We start from the raw sequence: 24,369 nt of genomic DNA, 5'->3' as shown, positions 1-24,369 counted from the left end.
GTGAGCTTTTTAACCATGGGTGCGGGATACTAAACCTGGGACCTCACACGTGGAAACCATTGGCTCAAGCCCTGAGCCACTTCCCCCCCACCCTTCCCCATAAAGCAAGAAAGGACACAATTAGAATGGAAGAGGGTTTTTTCCTCCCATGATCTTAAGTTTTACATATCATTCCAAATTCCAGTGTAAACAGAATAAGGGGATGCTGTGTTGAACCTCCAGGAATCACAGAGTAATGTAAGTAGCTACCATGGGAAGGTGATCTCTTTTTCTGTCCTTCCCCATAGAGATAAAACAGGAGAAAAAAAAATCAAATGCCCCCAACCATAAACCTTGAAGAAGGACATATAATATATCCTTTTCCTCCCTCCCCTCAAAGGGCACGCTTTCTGTTACGGCAGCGGGCAGAGCTAGAGAATATATTTAATTTTCCAACTGCATCACTTGGCTATAAATGCAGGAAAAAAGAGACCTCTTGGTGAATGTCAACAGGCAGAAAAATTGCAGTTGGCAGGGTTTTGTAGCAGGAACTCCTCTGCATATTAGGCCACGCTCTTCTGATGTAGCCAATCCTCTAAGAGCTTACAGGGCTCTTCTTACAGGGCCTCCTGTAAGCTCCAGGAGGATTGGCTACATCAGGGGCGTGTGCCTAATATGCAAAAGAGTTCCTGCTACAAAAAAGGCCTTACCCTTCGGCCTATAAACATCCAGCTCCCCAAAAGAACAGACAAGAGTTTTCACAACAAGGTATCCCCTTAAACTCTGCCTTTGATAGCCTGCTGTTTTAACAGCAAAGCTACTGGAGGAAAAGTCACCAACGTAAGAGGAGAGGTTTTGTTTGTTTTTTTTAAAAAAGAACTAATTTAAGAACACGAAGATAAGCAATTTGCTTCTTAAGTCCCAGCCTTGGAGGAAACATGCTTACCCCAGCAATTTCAGGGGACTGAGTGGGGAATGGAGAAAGGCGGAAAGCAGTTAACACCATCACTGACCCGGCCTGAGTGTGTCAACAGCCTGCCCAGAGAGCTCCCCCCCGCAGTCCTTCTAGCCATGATTCCCAGTTTCCTCAGCTCCTCTTTGCCCATGTGATCACACTTGATAACGGAACAGGGAACAGCTCCCTTCGGAACAAAGCCCAAGGGTCACACCCTCCATAAGACGATTAAAAAAAAGGCGTGCCCAGGAGGCATCTGGCTGACAGTTAAGAGGGAAAGGTCTGCGCTTGGAAGTGGGCCAGCACGCTCCCAAACAGAAGGCGGAGTGGCGCGTGCACCTTAGGGCAAATGGAACAAGGAAGCCAGAAGCAGCAGACCGTGTGTGTGTGTGTGTGTGTGTGTGTGTGTGAGCGTGCATCATCCCTCCCTTCCCCTTTCCACTACACTCACAGCAGCATATGAAAACCAGGCTACGGACCTGTCCAGTTGGCAGAGTGGAGGAGCAGGAAGAGAGAATGCTTGTCAGTTATAAATACTGCACTTTAAAGGCGGGGTGGGTGGGTGGGGGGAGGCTGGGGCCAAGGTGCTCTTGGTGGCTTTCCCAGGCCCGGAACAAACAGCCGGAGCAACGGAACAGCGAAGCCCATGTGAGGGTCGTTCCCCGGAGTCCCGCTGGGCGTGAGCCCAAAGTCTTTTTAATACACCGTAGGAAGGAATGTTTGGCTGGCAAAGAGGGGCTGGCAGGACCAGGGGCCGGTGGGAAGCTGCCGAGGGCCCCGCCGGAGGAAACCGCACCGTGCCGGCCTCGCTTTGAAGACTTCGGGGGTCCATGTTGAGAGGCGGAGCTGCCCCCGACGACGCTTTCACACCATACTCAGGGCCTGGGGGGGCGGGGAAGAAGAAGAGGAAGAGTCTGTTATGGGCCGGAGAAAAAGGGAAGGGGGGAGGTAAGAGCTGAGGAGTCTGGCCCAGCATTCTGGGTAGGGCGAACCAGTTTAAGCAACTGCAGGAATCCTCCCACCCACCCCCACCCCACTGGCCAGGGGGGTTTCCCAAAAACGCAAAAGAGAAAGCAAAAACAGCATCAGCATAACCTGCGTGGAAACATAACAGCTAGCTGCAAAACAGAACAGCAACAGAAGAGGCAAGAATGCAGTAACATCACAGAGCAAGGAGGGGGTGGGGAATGGCACAGATGAAGTCAGCCAGCCTCAAGAAAGATCCAACAAAGCAAGCAGCAGGAGACCATCAACAATGCAAGTCAATGCCTCAAAGCACTGTCAGGCCCCTGACTGGCAGCCCCCACGCCCAATCAAGAGGCTTTATACCAGGCAGAAGAGAGAGAGAGAGAGAGAGAGAGAGAAGGGGCCACAACAGAAAAAGCTCTGCCCTTTGGGGTGATTAATCATATCTCGGGCAGGACAAGGAGCACAACTCAGAAAAGCAGTGGTGGTCAAACTGTGGCTCTTTCACACATATTGTGTGGCTCTTGAAGCCCAACCCCCACTGGCTGACTTGGAGAAGTCATTTCTCTCTTTAAAACACTTCTCCATGCCAAGCCAGCCAGTAGCTTAGAGAATGTAAATAAAGTTGCTTTCTTTTAATCTCTTCCTCCTTCCCCAATCTATTTGTTTCCTTCCTTCCTTCCTTCCTTCCACCAAACATCTGATGTTCATGTCTTGTGTCTTTCAGCTCTCAAACATCTGACATTTATTCTATGCGGCTCTTACGTTAAGCAAGTCTGGCCACCTCTGCAGAACAGGATCTTACCAGGGCTTTTTTTTTTTTTAGCAGGAACGCACAAGAACACAGTTCCGGCTGGCTTGGCACCAGGCCTAATATGCAAATGAGATCCTGTGGGCTTTTCCCACAAAAGAGCCCTGTGCGAAACAATGATGATGTCCGGGTGTGTGGCCTAATAGGCAAATGAGTCCTTGCTCGGCTTTTTTTTTTTAAACCCAAAAATGCCCTAATCTCAACCATCAAGCAGACTCAAGTGGGAACAGGCAGCCCTTTCAAATTCAGTCCCTGATAGTACGTATATTCCTTTAGAGAACATTACCGCTGATATTAACTCTCACGATCCTGTTAAAGCATTTGGGAAACTTTATGCAAAATGGTACCCGATTCTGGATAAAACTGACATAGATCCACGACATACTGCCTCTGTCAACAGGCGTGCAATTTACAAGCGTATTGTTATGTCTTAATTTGCATTGGAGAGTTGTTTCATTCTGTAATTCTTAGGCTCAATAATTGCTTGTTTGGCAATTAATGGGAGAATGCGCTGTTAGCCATGGATGTGGCTCAATTGTTGTACAGCTATAGAACTGTTTTTTACCTGCATAAATATGAAATAATAATAAAATTGTTCGTGAAAAAAAAATAAAAAAAATTCAGTCCCTGATCATTCAGGGCTTTAAATATAATAGCCAGAACAACCCCTGCAACACACTAGCAATATCCGTTTGCCTGGCACCCGTCTCCAGTAATTTTTGGTCAATAGCAGTTTCTGAACAGTCCTCAAGGGCAGCCCCAGGCAGAGCCCATTGTAGTAATCTAAATCTGGAAGTAACCAGAGCATGGATCTATATAGTACATTATATATATGACAAATGAAATGTAGATCTGCCTTGATACTCTCACACAAGAGAGATGTGGTTTTTTAAGAATTCCTTCTTGGGATGGGGTAAAGAAAAACACTAAATTGTCCTGACAGCATCATGCAGGCTGAGGAGAGGGCAGCATCCGCCCAACACCCAATATCACATTCAGAACATGCAAGAAGCTGCAGACTGGCCCTCTAAGGGAAGAACTATGCAGCGTTTCTGCATTTTGCATCCGGTCAACCAATCGTGTTACCTTCCGTGCAAATTCTGGTAGGACGAAGGCTGCCTGGTGGATGTCTGAGTTGTAATACTTCAGGCCCATTGCGTCCACTTGCTCCTGGGACAGCTGCTGCACAGGTTCCCGGAAATTCGTGATCTGGGGGAACGAAGCAGGAAATTCTCCATCAGGCTCACTGTGATGCGCAAGAGATTATGGCACACGCTGCATTCGAATGCCCAGTGCTGCATTTGGAGACTCGAATGCCCAGGGCACAGCACAACAGACATCACGGGCACAAGGCGTTCATTGAATCTCTCTGCACCTCTGGGAGCTCAAGCAACTCCCATCCAATGTTCCCTCTGGGCTGTGGAATCCTGTGAGCAAAAATTCTACCTTGTGAGTTGCTGGCAATAAAGTTGTGAGCTGCTGGCATTAAAGTTGTGAGCGACTGCCTAAATTAATTTGCTCTGGGGTCATGTTTCCTGAGCTGAGACAAAAATGTGTGAGCTGGAGCCTAAGAAATTGTGAGCTAGCTCACGCTAACTCAACCTAGAGGGAACACTGCTCCTCTCTAGGCAGAGAGAGTGCCCTGATTTAGACCACATGAAACTGGCTCTGTGGTGCTCAGACCCCTCTGGATGCAGCTCCAGCTTACCCATCTCAATCAGTATCTGCCTGAATTTGAGCAAGACCTCGGCTCTGTAAAAGACAATGATTTGAGAGGAGGGAAGAGGAGAGGAGGGGAAAGGAGAGGAGGGGGGAGGAGAGGAGGGGAGAGGAAGGGAGAGGAGAAGAGGGGAGGGGAGAGAGAGATGCTTTCTACTGAATGCTTTCTACTGAATCATCCTCTACTTGAGGATGGCCCATCAAGGTCATTATTGTTGCCCTGAGGTGGACGGGCCAATCAGATTCTGGAAGCAAAGCAGGATCAGCCCTGGTTAGCATTTGGATGGGAGACCACCAAGGAATATCAGAACCAGCAGGCAGGATTTATTCAGCCACCTTTCTGAATATCCTCCAGAAGGGATCAGTCACCAGAGGTCGCCATGACCTCCAGGTGCGCTCACTCTCTTTCTCACACACACACAAATACAAAAAAAGAGCTCATTATTGTGCACTAAGAATGTCAGCAGCTCTCCGGGGTCTCAGGCAGAGGTCTTTCTCATCATCTCCCGCCAGATCCCTTTAACTGCAGATGCCGGGAACTGAACCTGGGACCCTCTGCGTGCAAACCACAGGCTCTTCCTCTAAGCCTAGACCCTCCCCACACCCACCCTGTTTTGCATCTTGGACTTGCTGCTTGCAAGAAAAGGACATGATTTCCTGTGCATCTAACCCCAAAGCAATCAGCAGCCCCCCAAACTAAGCGCTTTGGAAGAGACGCCCACTCTCCACCCCGCTGAAAGCTCAGCAATTTCCCCTCATGCTAAATTGCACCTTCCCCTGCCAGAGCAGAGATGCCCCCGTGTCCCAACCACACTGGCTCTGCCCAGCCATGAACGCCAGCTGCCCGGGCCTTACCGGGTCCTTGCTACAGAGCATGAAGCCGATCTGGCCGCTTGGGTACGTCGGGATGGTGCAGTAGGCGTATTCCACCACGGGGAACAACGACTTGCAGAACTGGCGCATCTCCTTGATGAGGTCGAGGTGCAGCCACTGACACTCCCCTGGCCGAGAGAAAAGATTTTAAAAAATGATTATTGTTTTAATTGATTCATTTATTTCCCACTTTTTGCCCCTGTCACACAGCTGGGCCTTCTACTGGCTGCCACCACTCTGGTAAGGGTCTGCATGGAGGGCTCAGAGCACCCACCAACCCTTGTCTTCCTTATTAAGAAAGGAGACGTGAGGACCCAAGGAGTATAACAACAGTTTATTTACAGTGCTCAAATAATAAGTGGATAAAACAGTGACATATATATACAGTAAAGGCTGGGGCAGCTAAACAAAAAGCCCTGACGCGTTTAGCTAGACAGTCCCTACTCTAAAAACCAACACTTACCCCCTTGGGTAAGGGATCTTTCCCCTGCTGCAAGCTCTCTAGGCTATATAGCCTGTCTCCAGCTCAGCCTTCCAGGAAAAGAACACACTCTGCCTGGGCTTGGCCCATTTATGTTCTCCTCCCAGGCCCTATCACCCCTCTCTGGGCTAGTTTCTCTCCAAAACCTTGCCACCCAATCAGAGGGACAGAAGGGATCCTGGGAAATGTAGGCTCCTTTATAACTCCTAGGCAGGCTTCTCTGGAGCCTGCAGGCCTCACTAGGCCCAGGATCATGACAGCCCCAGAGAGGACTCAAAGAGGCTTACATCATCCTGCTCTTCCCCATTTTATCCTCACAACAGCCCTCCCCGGTAGGCTAGGCTGAGAATGTGTGACTGGCCCAAGATCTCCCAGTAAGCTTCCATGGTGGAGTGTGATTTGAGCTCGGGTCTCCTAGTTTGGCACTGCCGCACCAGCTCTCAATGATAAGAAACTGAGATGCTCAGCACCAGCATTTCAAGCCCGTTGACCTTGAAGATCAAAGCTGATGCTTTGCCAGGAAACTGGAGCCACGCTAGGACTGGTTCCGTCCAGGCCTCACCTTGGCAACAAAGGATGCCATCTTCCCTTAGAGCCGTCTTCATTAGTTGGTAGTACGATTCTTTGAATAAGCTCTCTGCAGGACCTGGAAAGAGAGACACACAGAGGCTCAGGGCCATCAGCACACATCCAGGAAATACCGTTAGCGGAGACCCATTTGATAGTGGGAAATAAGGGAGCTTTTCCAGCAGGATATGCTAAACTGCATAAAGCCATAGAATCTGTCTGGCCCCCAGCAGGTACTCTAGGGGGGGGGGGGGGGAGAAGAAGAAGAAGAAGAAGAAGAAGAAGAATTTTTATTAAAAAAAAAGAAGAAGAAGAAGAAGAAGAAGAAGAAGAAGAAGAAGAAGAAGAAGAAGAAGACGACGACATTGGATTTATATCCCGCCCTCCACTCAAGAGTCTCAGAGCAGCTCACAATCTCCTTTCCCTTCCTCCCCCACAACAGACACCCTGTGAGGTGAGTGGGGCTGGAAAGGGCTCTCACAGCAGCTGCCCTTTCAAGGACAGAGCAGCTCACAATCTCCTTTCCCTCCCTCCCTCACAACAGACACCCTGTAAAGTGGGTGGGGCTGGAGAGGGCTCTCACAGCAGCTGCCCTTTCAAGGACAACCTCTGCCAGAGCTATGGCTGACCCAAGGCCATTCCAGCAGCTGCAAGGGGAGGAGTGGGGAATCAAACCCGGTTCTCCCAGATAAGAGTCCGCACACTTCACCACTATGGCTGACCCAAGGCCATTCCAGCAGCTGCAAGTGGAGGAGTGGGGAATCAAACCCGGTTCTCCCAGATAAGAGTCCACTCACTTAACCACTATGGCTGACCCAAGGCCATTCCAGCAGCTGCAAGTGGAGGAGTGGGGAATCAAACCCGGTTCTCCCAGATAAGAGTCCGCACACTTCACCACTATGGCTGACCCAAGGCCATTCCAGCAGGTACAAGTGGAGGAGTGGGGAATCAAACCCGGTTCTCCCAGATAAGAGTCTGCACACTTAACTGCTACACCAAACGGGCTCTCCAGCAACAGCAACTGAGAGCCCCTGATGAATTAATCTGAATGGCCCAGCATAGCTTAAACTGTGGTTCCCACTCTTAGGTCTAAGATTTATTTATTTAATTTATATTCCGCCCTCCCCACCAAAGGCAGGCTCTGGGCAGCTCACAAACCAAGGGTTGACACAAACAAATTAGTGTGACTGATACAATAAACAGCAATAAAAACATAAAAACAATTTAAAACAACTGCATGTGCTACTATCATAATTTCAGGCAGTGATTTACATTCTGGTGGTTACCTATGCTCAGAGGTCTCAAGATCGCCACAGCGCAGTGAAGCAGGCCATTGGTGGTGTTCTTATGGGCCAGTCCCCTTGCTGCAGATGTGACCATTCATGCAAATGCCTGGCGGAAGAGCGCCGTTTTGAAGGCCCTGCGGAACTGTAAGAGCTCTCGCGGAGTCCTAACCAGCTAGGGGCAGCAATGGAAAAGGCCCTGGCTCTCATTTTGAGCTTCGCTTCTCTGATGCTGGGAATTGTCAACAGGTTTTGAGACCCCGACCGAAGTGCTCGCTGGGGCATGTGCAGGGAAAGGCAGTCCCTAAGGTATGGCCATATAGGGCTTTAAAGGTAATAACCAGCACCTTGAAGCTTCTCGGTAGCCAGTGCAGCGCTTTCTTCTCCTCTTCTAAGAGGAGAAAAAGCAGAAGACCATAGATTTATATCACCCCCTTTTCTCTCTGAATCTCAGAGCAGCTACAATCTCCTTTATCTTCTTCCCCCACAACAAACACCCCTGTAAGATGGGTGGGGCTGAGAGAGCTCCAACAGCAGCTGCTTTTTCAAGGACAACCTCTACCAGAGCTATGGCTGACCCAAGGCCATTCCAACAGCTGCAAGGGGAGGAGTGGGGAATCAAACCCGGTTAAGAACATAAGAGAAGCATGTTGGATCAAGCCAATGGCCCATCCAGTACAAAACTCTGTGTCACACAGTGGCAAAAAATTTTATATATACACACACATACACACTGTGGCTAATAGCCACTGATGGACCTCTGCTCCATATTTTTATCCAATCCCCTCTTGAAGCTGGCTATGCTTGTAGCCGCCACCACCTCCTGTGGCAGTGAATTCTACATGTTAATCACCCTTTGGGTGAAGAAGTACTTCCTTTTATCCGTTTTAACCCGACTGCTCAGCAATTTCATTGAATGCCCACAACTTCTTGTATTGTGAGAAAGGGAGAAAAGTACTTCTTTCTCCACCCCATGCATAATCTTGTAAACCTCGATCATGTCACCCTGCAGTCGACGTTTCTCCAAGCTAAAGAGCCCGAAGTGTTTTAACCTTTCTTCATAGGGAAAGTGTTCCAAACCTTTAATCATTCTAGTTGCCCTTCTCTGGACTTTCTCCAATGCTATAATATCCTTTTTGAGGTGCGGCAACCAGAACTGCACACAGTACTCCAAATGAGACCGCACCATCGATTTATACAAGGGCATTATGATACTGGCTGATTTGTTTTCAATTCCCTTCCTAATAATTCCCAGCATGGCGTTGGCCTTTTTTATTGCAAACGCACACTGTCTTGACATTTTCAGTGAGTTATCTACCACGACCCCAAGATCTCTCTCTTGGTCAGTCTCTGCCAGTTCACACCCCATCAACTTGTATTTGTAGCTGGGATTCTTGGCCCCAATGTGCATTACTTTGCACTTGGCCGCATTGAACCGCATCTGCCACGTTGACGCCCACTCACCCAGCCTCAACAGACCCCTTTGGAGTGCCTCACAATCCTCTGTGGTTCTCACCACCCTGAACAATTTAGTTCTCCCAGAGAAGAGTCCGCGCACTTAACCACGACACCAGACTGGCTCCCAAGGTAGGACTACAGAGCACCGTCATCTTGCTGAAGCTGACAGGGTCTTGGTCAGGGCTGGAAGATCTGAGAACCACCACAGACATCACCTGGAGTACCACAATGGATAAAGCTGACCAGCTCCAGGAAACACCTGGAGATTCCGGGGGTTGTTCCTGGGGAGGGAGGGGCACCGACCTCTGTTGCCTAGAGATCAGTTGTAATAGAGGGAGATCCCCAGCTACTGCCTGGAGGCTGGCAACCCAAAGTAAGATGGGAAACCCTCTCAAAACGGACACCCCTGCCTTAGGTGGAGGATCTCAAAATTCCCTTTGGGGGAAGGCGAACATTGGCCACTCTAGCGACCCTTGCCTGCTCCAAGCCCTCAAAATATCAGTTTTCAGCCGGGCTTTTTTGGTAGAAAAATCCCAGCAGGGACTCATTTGCATATCAGGCCCCACCCCCTGGCACCAAGCCACCTGTGTTCCTGCTCAAAAAAAGCCTTGGTGGTTTTGAGAAAAGGGTCCATGATGTATTTCGGATGCTGAAGCACAGAGATGTATAGGATTCTAGTCCCCAGTAAAATTGCATGGATATTCAGGCACTTACCCATGGGGTCGGAGGAGTCTGTGATGATCACATCAAACGCCTCTTGGTTGCGTTTCATGAACTCGAAGCCATCCCCGACGTGCAGGGTGAGTTTCGGGCTGGAATATCCCACAGCCATGCCCGGGAGGTATTTCTTGGACGCCTCTATCACATCCTGCAATAAAGCCAGGGCCAAGAATTGGGGAAGTCTCCATAACCTCAATATCCCTCTACAGCAGGGGTGGCCCAACTTGCTTAATGTAAAAGCCACACAGAATAAGCGCCAGATGTTCGAGAGCAGCAAGACATGAACGCCAGATGTTTTGAGAGCTGCAAGGAGGGAAGGAAGGTGGGAAAGGTGGAAAGAAAGCAACTTTAAATGCATTCTCCAAGTCACCAGATGGCTCGGTGAAGCAATTTAAAGAAAGAAATGCCTTTTCCAAGTTTGCTGACTGGGGAGTGGGGGCTTTGAGAGCCACTCAGTATGTGTGAAAGCCACTCAGTATGTGTGGCTCCCGAGCCGCAGTTTGGCCACCCCTGCTCTCAGGCCTGGCACTAGGAGTTCTGGCGCCCCTAGGCCGAGGCCTGATCACCCCTGCCCTCCCCCAGTCTCTTTGTGTGTGCAGCCCGATGACGTCACCAAAAGTGACATCATCAGGCCGTGCGTATTTCACACGAGCACTCAGCCCAGCCTGCCCGCTTCAAAGGGGGCCAGTCAGCTCCCTTTGAAGCAGAGGAGGGCCGGACTGCTTGTGCTTTGGGTCAGGGAGGTGGATGGCAGCGGGCACGGGGGCGCCTTGTAGCCCTCCTAGGCCAAGTGGCGCCCGAGGTGACCACCGTCTTGGTCTACTCCCACCTGCCAGCCATGCCTGCTCTACAGCCTAAAGCGTTTTTACTGGCCAGGGTAAATGCATTTCCTTTATGGCAGATATCACTTGATCCTGAGGCAAGAACATCTGTGCCTCTGTGGCCTTCACTCCTTAGATACAATTGATCATATAATAGCAGACCGGCCTCTGTAGGAGCACCCTCAGGAAAGACTTTCAGATTTATAAAATTCTACAAAGCTACCTGAGTCACCATCTCAAACGTTCGTTTCTTCTGAACGACTTGGCTCCTGAAATGACCAAGGTTGTTGCCATTTTTCTCGTCAACGTTCTCAAGATTGGGGGGGGGGGGATTTTAAATCCTATTATCTTATGCTAGGTCATTTTTGTATGGAATTTTACACCTGATTGATTTTCTGTATTATGGACTGGGCATTTTATGTATTCTGCGACCGTTGATAGGCCAGTAAAGGTCTATAATGATGAATTCAGAAAGCAACGCAGGTCGGCGAAGGCAAACGCAGGCCTCAATCACATCAGCATGGCTGTGAAATGGATTTATTTTTTTAAAAATGGGTTGCATGTTCACACCTCGGAAATCCTCCTCTGTTCTTTAAAACACGGCGCAAACGTGTTGCATAAATGAAGGGATTCTTGAAGCTAAGCTCGCCGCTCCACTTTGAAGACCCGTCAGGAAAAAGCCAATAAAATTTCTAAATAACATCCTGCCTGCACAATTTATGCCGTCAAAGTCTGCAATGTGGTCGGGCAAACAAGGAAGTCAACGCTCCTTCCCCACCAGTCCCAAACATGCTGAAAGTTGCACAAATTTGTCTTAAGCTATCCTGCTGCTGGATCTGTGCTCTCTAGGCCAGGGGTGACTGAAACCGCCTGTGAAGCTTTGCCTAGAAACCCGACTGCTCCTTTTGCAGCCTGTTCCCTATTCGCTCAGGAGCTGGCAGGGTGAATTCCGGTATGTCTCAGAGGCCCTTGATGGAGGAATTCATCTCCAACCCATCCCTGCCCCGGAGCATTGACGTATTACCGGAATCATCTTCGCTTAGCAACATCTACTGCCAAGTGGAAGTCTCACACCTTGCCCTGGGAGCGCAAAGAAATTGCTTCCTCCTCCACCCAAGTCAAGCCCTCTTTGCAAGCTGATGCCATGTTATGTTATGGAGCTGCAAGGCTTGTTCTTTGGGAGAGTCAAGCCAGGACAATTCCTTCCCGGAAACCACAGATCAGGCACCAAGTCTGTGGAGTTCTAAGCTGCAAGCATAGACAACTTCAAGAGGGGATTGGATAAGTATATGGAGCAGAGATCCATCAGTGGCTATTAGCCACAGTGTATTGTTGGAAATCTCTGTCTGGGGCAGTGATGCTCTGTATTCTTGGTGCCTGGGGGGGGCACTGTGGGAGGGCTTCTAGCCCCACTGGTGGACCTCCTGATGGCACCTGATTTTTTTGGCCACTGTGTGACAGAGTGTTGGACTGGATGGGCCACTGGTCTGATCCAACATGGCTTCCCTTATGTTCTAGCAGAAGTGTGCTCATTTTCCTTGGGCATTTGATGATAGACACACCCTGGCTCAAAGAAGAAAACAACAGCAACACCCCTCAAATCCTAAGCTTTATCATACAGCCGCTCCGAGTCCTCTGATATCTGCATATCGCTTTTCAAGTCTACACAAAATGACTTATAAAGAAGAGAGGAAAAAAACCTGCATCTTAATGCACAAAGACGTCAACCTAGATATGGGGGGAAAAATCTGTACTTTACACAACCTCAATCTCAACCTTTAAAATAAATTCATAACAATTTAACGTTTGACTTCCTGTTTTACTGCCAGGATTTGTTTTTATGCACATTTTACCATTAACCCCTTTAATGTTTTTGCTGCCAATTGTACCTATCAAGCTTTTCTTTTTAACTGTTTTTTTTAATACATGAAGATATTCCAGATTTGATTGATACACTGTTTACAGTAAACTTGACAGATTTTAAATTCCTTAGACTATAGATTCTTTTTTTCCTGTTTTAAACAATTTTATTGATAACATATGGTAATAATTTCCATTAATAACTTCTTTTCAGTTAGACTATAGATTCTTTATTGAGAGAAAGTGTTTGAAAACAACTGTGATTCAAACATTGAAAATTACCGCTATATATTTAAAACTTAGTAAAAATGCTGTATTTTTATTACAACGTATCGTATTTTCACAACATAAATATAACAGAATAAAATAATATCATATAGTGCAAAAGTTATAAACTTATTACTTTTGCACTACGCCATATTATTTTATTGTTATGTTTATGTTGTGAAAATACGATGCAGTTAATTAAAAAAAAAACCATTTAAAGTCACCTCGTTAACTTTGGTCAAAAGTATAGAAACAATTTTTTTTTTAATGAAACACAAATAGCAGGATTCCCAAAGGGCGTGGCTACCAGAGAGGCGGATGCATGCCCCCAGTCTACCACCCTGGTCTCATTCTTCCCTCTACGCGTCTCTGGCTAGGGAGAACCCGACCCCGGATGAGATGCAGGCAGCAACGTTAACCCAAGGACATTCCTGAGGTAAATCCAGAGGAGGCTCCCAAATAGGGGGAAAAGCTCAGGAAGAACAGCTAAGCCCCACTGTAAGAGATGCCTTGACATTCAAATGGGGAGACTTTGTGCGTCAAAACCCCTCTCCCCGGCTGCAAAGGCGTTCCTAACGAAGGAAGTAGAAATGTGCAGGGATCTTCTGGAAAAGTCTAGCTGACCAGTGCAAGGGAATCGCAGCTTCACACAGCAAAAGACCCCACCCCTGATGGGGCAAAAGGAAAAGCAGGGGGGGAGGGAAATAAAAAATCAGGGTGACTCTACAGTTACAAGGAGAACACCCAGCCTGTTGCTCTGTCAGTTTACGGAGAAGATAGATATGCATCACCTCCTGAGTAGGGAAAGGATACTTCCAAGTTTAATGCAGAAGAAGAGAAAGAGAGAGACAGCCAGGTGTGCCCCAGTTTGAGCATCCCTATTAATCCAGTTCCAAAAACCTTTACTGGCATAATCCCTCTCAATCCTTTTAAAACCTACCTCATCAATTTCACACTGTATTACGGACTCCACGGACGGATGCTTCACCACTTCGCGCAGGACGCCGCCGTCGCCACCCCCAATTATGAGCACCTGCAGCAAGAGAGTAGCGTAACTGCTGGGGGAGGGGGGGGTGCAGATAGTCCCACCCCCAGCAAGGAGCAAAAGGACAGCTGGCGAGTCGATGGTGCTGTAGGCATGAGAGCCCCGTGGCGCAGAGTGGTAAAGCTGCGGTACTATAGTCGGAGCCCTCTGCTCACGACCTGAGTTTGATCCCAGTGGAAGCTGGTTCAGGTAGCTGGCTCCAGGTTGATTCAACCTTCCATCCTTCCGAGGTCGATAAAATGAGTCCCCAGCTTGCCGGGGGGAAAGCGTAGATGACTGGGGTAGGCAATGGCAAATCATCCTGTAAAAAGTCTGCTGTGAAAACGTCACCCCAGAGTCGAAAATGACTGGTGCTTGCACAGGGGACTACCTTTACCTTTTAGGCAACGAGAAACATTAACGAGCGCTACAGCATGCTTGTGCCTCACCCGTGCGCATGCACTCCTGTTTCAAAGGGAGGGGAAGAGGGAAAGAGGGATGAGAACATATATTTCTTGAAACAATAAATGTCTCCTCTCTCTTTCAACCCGTAAGTGGCAAACTTCCGGATTAGACAGAAGCGGGCACTTCTGAACGCAACCTTCTTCCCAGCATAATTAAAGCCAACCCAGGCATCCCATTCACAAAAACAGTATCCGTTTTGGAATTCTGTAGACAGGAAAGTGACTCCGGACATGGAGGACGGTTCATTACTGAACACTGAATGATGGTAAGTTCTGTTACAGTATCAGGCGATAAGACTGCGACGGGGTTACAGCACAACAAGATTTGCATGCTGAGGACGTCTGTTTTGCACTAATCTTTCCTTCCATTGCAGAGCTTGACCAAAATAGTCTTTTCTCCCTCTTTCCAAATACTAGAATTCGAGGGTATCCCATAAAGCTGAAGGGCAGTCAATTCATGATGGACAAAAGGAAATACTTCTTTACAGAGCCAGGGATTAAAATGCGGCATTTGCTGCCAGAGGATGTGGTGATGGCCGCAGACATAGCTGGCTTTAAAAGGGGGGTTAGACAGATTCACGGAGGAGAGGTCTATCAGTGCCTACTAGCCATGGTGATTAAAGGCAATCTTCATGTTCAGGGGCAGTCTACCTCTGAATCTCAGAGTCAGGACTCAACATCAGGGAAGGGCATTGCCTCTATGTCCTGTTTACTGGACCTCTAGAGGAACTGGCTGGCCACTGTGTGAGACAGGAGGCTGGACAAGATGGACCCTCACTGGTCTGATCCAGCAGGGCTCTTCTGATGTTCTTCTCAGGGGAAGGCCTCAGCCTCTCTGCCCTGTTGTTGGCCCTCCAGAGGGAACTGGTTGGCCTCTCTGTGAGACAGGATGCTGGACTGGATGGACCCTCCCTGGTCTGATCCAGCAGGGCTCTTCTGATGTTCTTCTCAGGGGAAGGCCTCAGCCTCTCTGCCCTGTTGTTGGCCCTCTAGAGGAACTGGTTGAGGCCACTGTGTGAGACAGGATGCTGGACAAGATAGACTCTCACTGGACTGGTCCAGCAGGGCTCTGCTAATGTTCTTATGAAAGTCTTGGCCTCTCTGCCCTGTTAGCTACACAATTCTGATTCACAACTGCTCATTTTGTATAGAGCTGCTATGTCAGAAATGGCACGATCATCAGACCCAATCTGCATTAAAGTGTCCCTACTCTTAAGTGACACAAATATACATCAAAGTCTTGTCCTATTACAGTCTAGATACCTAAAAGAAGACTGCAGATCTATACCCTGCCCTTCACCCTGAATCAGAGTTTAAGAGCGGCTTACAATCTCCTTTATCTTCTTCCCCCACAACAGACACAGAAGTTGTCCTTTCAAGGGCAACTCTTGCAAGAGCTGGGGTTGACCCAAGGCCATTCCAGCAGCTGAATGTGGAGGAGTGGGGAATCAAACCCGGTCCTCCCAGATAAGAGTCCACACATGTAACCACTATGGCTGACCCAAGGTCATTCCAGCAGCTGCAAGTGGAGGAGCAGGGAATCAAACCCGGTTCTCCCAGATAAGAGTCCGTGCACTTAACCACTATGGCTGCCCCAAGGCCATTCCAGCAACTGCAAGTGGAGGAGTGGGGAATCAAATCCGGTTCTCTCAGATAAGAGTCTGCACACTTAACCACTACACCAAACTGGCTCTCTATCCTAGCAGAACATGCCTACCAGTATCCAGGGCATTTTGTTATTGGCTCTCTTAAGGAGCAGAATCACAAGCTCCTTTGTATATTAAAAAGCCATTAACATGAGAACCCCGTACACTGCAGGTGACATCATAGCTGTGGTCGCATTAAATGTTTCTGCAAAAAAAGTGCTCCAGGTTTTGGGAAAAAGAGAGTTTCTTACGATATCTTGGGAATATGTAACAGGGTGGTGGGCTGGGATACCAAAGGACCAGCAGGCAGAATATGAGGCCTGCTCAGTATCCATCCCATTTAGACCTTCCCTGTGTGAGGGGAAGTCAGGAAATGTGACTATTAAAGAAACATAAAAACACAGAGCTGGAGGGGACCCTCAGGGTCAGATAGACCAGCCCTCTGCACAATGCAGGAAATTCACGACTACTCAGCCCCCTCCCCTCCCCTAGTTCTATGCCCAGAGGAATACAAAAACATTCAGGATCCCTGGGCCAGTCTGGCCTGGAGGAAAATTCCTTCCTGACCCCAAAGTGGCGACTGGCATTACCCTGGGTATGGAAGAAAGGGCCCTGAGAGCAGAGCACTGGCTTTTCCCTTCTTGCTCTCCCTTTCCCGATACACCTAAATCCAGGGCTTTTTTTTTTTGTAGCAGGAACTCCTTTGCATATTAGGCCTCACCCCCCTGATGTAGCCAACCCTCCAAGAGCTTACAGTAGGCCCTGTAAGAAGAGCCCAGGAAGCTCTTGGCTACATGAGTGTGGCCTAATATGAAAAGGAGTTCCTGCTACCAAAAAAGCCCTGCCTAAATCCATAGCAAAAGAGGTATCACTTAACGAAGTTCATGAACAAATTTTAAGATTTTTTTTTTTTTATGAACACAGTTTGTGGAACTCACGGTCACAAGACAGCCGTGAAGACTGCTAGCTACGTGGTTTTAAAAGATAGATCCAGGGAACAGGAGATGGGCGGCAGCGATGAAAACCAAGGGAAGCCTCTTTGTCTAGGGGCAGTGTACCACCAATTGTCTTCCGCTGAGGCCAACAAGAAGATGCACATTCCACCAACATGCCTGCGGCTCTCCCCGGACACCTGGGGAACAGGGTGCTGGAATAGACAAGCCCTTCACTGTGGCCCAGCAGAGCTCTTCTTACGAGGCAGCCTCCGAGACTTACCTTGCGTGGATTTCGATGGCTACACAAAGGCAGGTTGGCGATCATTTCTTGGTATGAGAACTCATCTCTCTCTGTGCACTGGATCACCCCATCAAGGACTAACACATTCCCATATGCTTTGCTGTAAAGGGGCAAAAGGAACAGAGGTGAAGGGAGCAGGACGGATCTCCCCAAAAGAGCCCCCCAAAGCCCTTTAAAACAGCCCCCCTCCCCATTTAAAGCCTCCAACTGCATTTGTGGATACAAACATCTGAAATCTTTCCCTTCCTTCTTTGGACTGGCAAGTTCCTCCATTATTGTTTACAATGATAGAGCAACACTTGCATTCCCTTTTGCTTGGGATGGGAGAAGGAAGCGAAGGGGGTTTTGTGTGACAAAAAGGATAACAGCAGATCCATCTTCACCAGGGTGGAGACCATTGCTCCTGCTGCTAAACTGACAGCATCAAAGAGACATTAGCACCGTGGACTCTCCTTCCCCCCCAAGAAGCATATGGAACGCAGAAAGAGAACTCCAGGCAGAAACTACAACAGCAGAGAGCGGGCTTTGGATACAAACATTAGGCCAGGCTTGCATCCTGAAGGACCTGAGGATTTTAAGCATCCAAGCGCTGGCCGGCTGCTGCCAGTCAGAGCCGGCAATACTGAGCAAGCTAGCTGAAGACAACCCCAGGTGTTCATTTGCTCATATCCGGATGACAGGGGGCAGGTGAGATGCTCTACCACTGAGCCACCATCCCTCCCCATGAACATATGAAGCTGCCTTCTACTGATTCAGACCCTGGGTCCATCAAAGTCAGTCTTGTCTACTCAGACTGGCAGCGGCTCTCCAGGGTCTGAAGCTGAGGTTCTTCACGCCTACTTGCCTGAACCCTTTTTAGTTGGAGATGCCGGGGATTGAACCTGGGACCTTCTGCTTACCGAGCAGATGCTCTACCACGGAGCCACCTTCCACAGAATCAGCCCCGAGCCCCTCCAGGGGAGTACTACCCACACGGACTGGCAGCAGCTCTCCAAGGTCTCAGGCTGAGGTCTTCCGCATCCCCTGATCCTTTTAGCTGGAGAGTCCAGGGACAGAAGCTGGGGCTTTCTGCAGACGCTCTGACACCGAGCCCCGGCTCTATCCCCACGTGGTCCCCGGGTCAGTCCATCCGTCCGACTGCAACCTCCAAACATTTTGCAGCGCGGCGGCTCAGTGGCTAGAGCCGCTTGCAAAACCCGAGGAGCGTGACAAGAAGGCGGCATCGTCTCCCGGCGCAGAGCCCGGCGAATTCCGCAGGAGCTCAGCTCTTGACCCTCCACCCGGGGTCTGCATGCCCCACTGCACACGGACCCCAGGGCGCATGCCAATGAGATCTGCTCCTGCACCTTTCCCCCCTGCAAAATGACCTCTGCGTGCCCCGCATCCCACCCACCTCCTGAAGACGAGGATCTCCTGGAAGGGCGAGCGGCGGTGGTGCAGGACGGCGTCCACTTGCAAGGACAGGGCCTGGCCGGGCCACAGGCTGCAGGTCTCGCGGAACCAGCCCTCGCGGATGCCGGCGGGGCCTCCCGCGGCGGCCGCTTCCTGCGCTCCTCCGCGGCCTCCCGCCTCCATCCCGCTGCAAGGGCCAGCCCGCCCGCCCGCCTGCCGCAGCCGCACCTGCCACCTGTGCGCGCCTCAACCCACCCCGCTGCCTGGGAAGGGGACCGGGGGCAGGCCCGATAGGCGCCTTCCTCCGGCGGGCCCGCCCCTCGGCAGGGAGAGGCCAATCAGAAGCAGAGCTGGCGGCGGCAGCAGGCTAGGCTGCGCGCTCGGCTGGCCCGGGTGGCCACGTGGGGGTGGCTGGGCAGGGCGAGCTGAGCGCGCCTCCGTGGCTGGGGAGAGAGGGAGGGAGGGGACGGAACGCGCTCAGGATTGGCTGGCGGGAGGGGGTGGGCGGGCAGCAGAGAGAGCCGGATAGGCCCTTGCACGTGGGGCCACTGGGCAGGCAGGCAGGCAGTTCAACAGGGGAAGCGCTGTCGTGCTCTCTCTTTTGGGCACCTCCTTTAAGCCTCTGCTGGAATAGGCTTTGTTCGGCTTGGAAGGCGCTGATGGGGCTAAATTGCACTCCCTGCCAGGCGCTGATGCAGTAATCCCCCTCCCAGCAGACTTCGCCCGGTGTACACGTCAGGCTCCCCCGCCCCCCTCTTCTTGTCCTCGCGGGAAGGTTTCTCTTTCTTTCTCTTTCTTTCTTTCTTTCTTTCTTTCTTTCTTTCTTTCTTTCTTTCTTTCTTTCTTTCTTTCTTTCTTTCTCTTTCTCTCTTTCTCTCTTTCTTTCTTTCTTTCTCTTTCTTTCTTTCTCTTTCTTTCTTTCTTTCTTTCTTTCTTTCTTTCTTTCTTTCTTTCTTTCTTTCTTTCTTTCTTTCTTTCTTTCTTTCTTTCTCTCTCTTTCTCTCTCTCTCTCTTCCTTCCACTTTCAGCAGTTTGTACCATTTTAGAACAAGAGATATGCCCTTCAGAATCGCACTGCTACAGCACCAACCCTAAATCAGACTTTTCCCTGCAGCCACTGTGGCCGGACCTGCCTGTCCCGCATTGGTCTTGTCAGCCACCAGCGAGCCTGCAGCAGACGTGGACTATTGCACCCTTCTTAAATCTTCGTTCGCGAAGCCAAGCCGAGAGAGAGAGAGAGAGAGAGAGAGAGAACAAGAGAAGCCCCTTGCAAAGGGTTTGGAGCAAAGAAGGTTTCGGGGTATTGTTGGAGCAGCTTGAAGCAAACTTTCCAAATGTGCACCCCCCCTTTTAAGTTCCCCCTATTCTGGGAGACTCTAAGTTTATGTAAGGAAGGTTGCCTACTGGATTCGTGGTTTTTCTTTGCTAGGAAACTCTCGCTACCACCCCTCCAGGACCTTATGAGAACATCTAAGAACACAGGAACGAGAGAAGCCATGGTGGATCAGGCCAATGGCCCCTCCAGTCCAACACTGTGTCACACAGTGGCCAAAAAACCAGGCACCATCAGGAGGTCCATCAGTGGGGCCAGGACACTAGAAGCCCTCCCACTGTTTCCCCCCCAAGCACCAAGAAGACAGAGCATCACTTGCCCCAGACAGAGTCTCAACAATACGCTATGGTTAATAGCCATTGATGGACCTCTGCTCCAGATGTTTACTCAATCTCCTCTTGAAGCTGTCTATGCTTGTAGTCGCCACCACCTCCTGTGGCAGTGAATTCCATGTGTTAATCACCCTTTGGGTGAAGAAGGACTTCCTTTTATCTGTTCTAACCCGACTGCTCAGCAATTTCATTGAGAGTCCATGAGTTCTTGTATTGTGAGAAAGGGAGAAAAGTATTTCTTTATCTGCCTTCTCTATCCCATGCATAATCTTGTAAACCTCTATCATGTCACTTCTCAGTGATTTTTCTCCAAGCTAAAGAGCCCCAAGCGTTTTAACCTTTCTTCGTAGGGAAAGTGTTCCAAACCTTTAATCATTCTAATCATTTAGAACAGTGTTTCCCAAAGTGGGCGATATTGCCCCTTGGGGGGTGCTGGAACAATCCAGGGGGATAGTAGTAGCCTTAGGTGTAATTCGGGGGCAGTAAATAAAAATAAGGGGGCGGTGGAAGCATAAAAGGAGAAGAGAAGAGGGTGGTAGGTGTCAAAACATCACTTTTCTGGGAGCTATCCAGATTTTCTAATTTAGAGAAAAATTCCCATTAACAAAAATAGAGTGTTCCTGCTGCTTAGTGCAAATTCACCCAATTAGACTAGTAATGAGGACCAGAACTACTTCCTCTTAAAATATAAACAGGATGCAGTTTATTTGCAACAGAATTTAAAATTAGAGGTGTACAGACAAACAAGAAACACAAAACCAAAAAGCCTTACTGGCCTATCCTAGTCAATACTTGCTACAGCTAGCAGCTTCTCAAGGTTGCTTGCAGTTTCTCTCTCAGCAATACAGTTCAAGTCAGGACAGTGGAAGCACGGAGGCAATTGCACAAATTCCTCTGAAGAGTTCCGAACTGCAGCTTTCTCCTCACAAGGTTTTCTGCAGAGCATCAAGCTTCTTATAGTCCTCTAGTTACCAGGTGGTTGCTTCTGTTGATTTCAGCCAACTGCAATTCCCCAGACACAAGAGTGTCTTCTGCAGGGCCAGCACATGGGAGTAGGCAGGGTAGGTGTCTGCCTAGGGTGCCACTCTGCCAGGGGGCGCTGTTGGGCGCCCCCTTACTCCCCCTTCCCATGTGGTATGATCTCACCAGCCAGTAGACAAGCTGAGAGCCCTGGGTGGCAGTGGCAGCGAACCGCCGCTTTTCTTCGCAAGGCAAATGTTGCCTGTGCTTGTCGGAGGCTTCCAAGGATCATCAGCTCTGACTAGCGCAATGGGAAGGTGCTGCTGCTCAGCCGCTTTCAACCCGCAAGCAGCAGGCGGCAGTGAAACGGGGCTCTCTTTGGAGGCGTCTTTTGAAGCCTCTGACAAGCACAGACAATGTTTGCCCTGTGAAGAAAAGTAGCGGTGCAGCAGCACTTGTGTATGCTGCCCGGGGCTCTCGGTTTGCCTGTTGGCTGACGCAATGATGTCATCGCCAGTGCACGAAGAATATCCCCCCCTTAGGAGCACATGGGTTGACGGCAGGGGTGTCAAACTTATTTGATATGAGGGCCGGATTTAACGTAAATGAGACCTTGTCGGGCCGGGCCATGTGTGCATCTATTTTAGATTAGGTAGCAAAGAGATAAACTTTATAAAGGACACAAACACAAGAGATTTTTTTTTTTTTACAAAAAAATTTAAAACGTGCTTAAAACACTAGCACTTATTGGTCTTAAAGGTGCTTTACTGCTTTCTTTGTATTTCTGCCATTGGATCAAGGGAACTGGGCAAAGGAAGCTCTGGCTCTTTCCTTCTCCAAGGGACCAGGAGGGGGAGGAGCCTCAGCCAATAGAAGGAAGAGAGGCTCGGCTCAGTAACGCTGCTGTGCGATTGAGAGCCTGGCAAAGCAAGCTCTCCCTCCCCAAGGGAGGAGCCTCAGCTAATATAGAAAATAGAAGTTGTTCTCTGTACCTCCTGTGCTACTGAGCAAGCCTTGCAAAGCAAGCTGTGATGCAGAAGGAAGCGAGAGAGAGAGAGAGAGAGAGAAGGAAGCAGATGACAGCCGGTTGCTCGGAGGCCTGATTCGCCCCTGGAATTGTCTGTTCAGACTGCCAGCGGCTCTGCAGGGCCTCAGACGCAGAAGCTTCTCTTACATCACCTCCTGCTTGATCCTTTAACTGGGAATGCTGGGGATTGAACCTGGGACCGTCTGTGTGCCAATCAGAAACTTCACCCCTGAGTTTGAGCGTGGGATGCAGCTGCTGTGTTGAGGAAGATAATGCAGGGTGGGGCCCTGCTAGATCGTTTAACTGAAGCGTGATTTAAGTTTCAGGGCGGGAGGGAGAAGGAAGCACAAATCCATACTGATAACACTTTTAAATCCTTCTGTTCCTCCGGCATTGGCAACCTTCCCGCCTTATCTTCTCAGCGCCAAACTTTCCTCTAAATACCATTAAATCCTGTGCTGAAAACCACAGAGCGAGACGTTCCAGCTTCTCAAAGCTCATACAAATCCAGACTCTTATTTCCAATGCTTTTCAAGTGGGCACTGCTGTTCAGCCAGCAACAGAGGAAATGGAACTCTGGACATACTCAGAGGCACTCCAGGGGTTCCTATGGTGCTGCACAAGAGTTAGAGAAGAGGGGAGGTGTAGTAGCGAAGACCCATTTCAAGGGGGGCTCTGCCCAAGTCTCGTAGAAGGAAACCAGCAGGGGTAGACTGGGGGCGTTATTCCTGCACGGCTGAACTGGGCGCTGATTTGCCGTCTGCCTGTCAGTTGGCATCAGCCGCCCACATCAAACGCTTGCTGGAGCCACGATTTCCCCCACCCCGCTTTTAATTACTGTAATCAGTGAATATGTTGAAAGAGTTATGAGAGGCAGGAATGGAAATTCTCATTTCCCCACTTGGTTTTTGAATTCCACGTAATGAAAAGTTCCATGGAGCCAAAGAACGAGCGTTGGACCTCGGAGACGGCTTCCGCCTCCGCCACCGACTTGCCGGATGGCCTCAGGCTAGTCCCGTTGCCCATCTTCTGCCAGGGCGGCCACGAGCAGAGTACAAAGAAGCTCCCAGATCCCAGCTTCCAACAAATATATAAATTCAAATGGCATCAGCTGCACAGCGCTAGGCTTTTGGCCTTTGGTCCGGAGCTGAGCCGGAAAATGAGACAAAGCCTTGCTTCAGAATTAACGACTTTTCATTAAGAACTGCAAAAGGAAGGCTTCCTGGCAGATTAACTTGGGATGTAGCACTTTGGTGGAGAGAGTTGACCTGGGAGATGACCCGGGTGACCGCGATTCGAGCCGGCAGGCCCTCTCCTGTCCTTGAACCCGGGGGGAGCTGGGTGTGGGACCAGCCAGACAGCCGATGGGTTGACCGTCGCCACTTTCTGCTCCAGAGAGGACTCGAACCGAGAGGCAACAGGGCAGTCAGACCGGACGCCGCTCTGCGCAGCTGGAAGCAGCAACCATGCCTTGCTACTCGGGAGCTACCTGGGGACTCCCAATAAAGCTTCCAAGGGGGTGCTGGGAGGGGGTGGGGACGGTCAGGACCAATGTTTAATTAGAGGAAAAGGGCTGCACAGAGGAGGAAGAGATCGGGGCCGCAGACGCGTCAGTTACTCAGAGAGACAACGCAGCAAGAGCCAGGGTCGTGAGAGGAATCAAGAAGACTTCTTGCAGATTTCTACCCCGCCCTCCCTGAATCAGAGCGGCTTACAATCTCCTGTAGCTTCTCCCCCCCACAACAGACACCCTGTGAGGTAGGCGGGGCTGAGAGAGCTCTTCCAGAGGCTGCCCTTTCAAAGACAACTCCTGCGAGAGGTATGACTAACCCAAGGCTGTTCCAGCAGCTGCAAGTGGAGGAGTGGGGAATCAAACCCGGTTCTCCCAGATATAAAGAGTCTGCACACTTCACCACTACACCAAACTGTCGTTAACCTCCCCTCCAACTCAATCTGAGGTGTTCCTTCCTCACTTATCGGGAGTCCTGGAGCCGTCTCCCGACCCTTCCCATACCCTCCAGCCCGGAGAGCCGGACAACAGGAAAGGACCAGTGCAGTGAGGCTGTTGTGTAAAAGGGAATTTCTCTCCCCAGCTGGTTTAAATAGAACCTGTCATTCCACGTGAACATGCCCCCTTCAATTCTCCAGAAAGTCAGTTGCATTTCACCTCAACCCATTGTCTTACAACTTAAAAA

General features: G+C 49.8%; 1 protein-coding gene across 1 annotated transcript; it reads right to left on the bottom strand.

Moving 5' to 3' along the window:
• Positions 1–120: 120 nt before the first annotated feature.
• SRM (spermidine synthase) lies at positions 121–18,719 on the bottom strand. The gene is made up of 8 exons (XM_060258938.1): positions 18,524–18,719; positions 17,110–17,230; positions 13,701–13,793; positions 9,807–9,960; positions 6,347–6,430; positions 5,286–5,431; positions 3,798–3,920; positions 121–1,816 (listed from the first exon to the last, which is right to left on the bottom strand). The coding sequence occupies exons 1-8, from the start codon at positions 18,703–18,705 to the stop codon at positions 1,799–1,801; spliced, it is 921 nt and encodes a 306-aa protein (XP_060114921.1). The 5' UTR covers positions 18,706–18,719; the 3' UTR covers positions 121–1,798.
• Between the last annotated feature and the right edge of the window lie 5,650 nt (positions 18,720–24,369).

The sequence above is a fragment of the Heteronotia binoei genome, chromosome 18 (assembly GCF_032191835.1).
Source record: "Heteronotia binoei isolate CCM8104 ecotype False Entrance Well chromosome 18, APGP_CSIRO_Hbin_v1, whole genome shotgun sequence".
NCBI classification, from domain to species: domain Eukaryota; kingdom Metazoa; phylum Chordata; class Lepidosauria; order Squamata; family Gekkonidae; genus Heteronotia; species Heteronotia binoei.
Note: the sequence above shows the minus strand (reverse complement) of the source record. Positions and strands in the feature narration are given on the sequence as shown.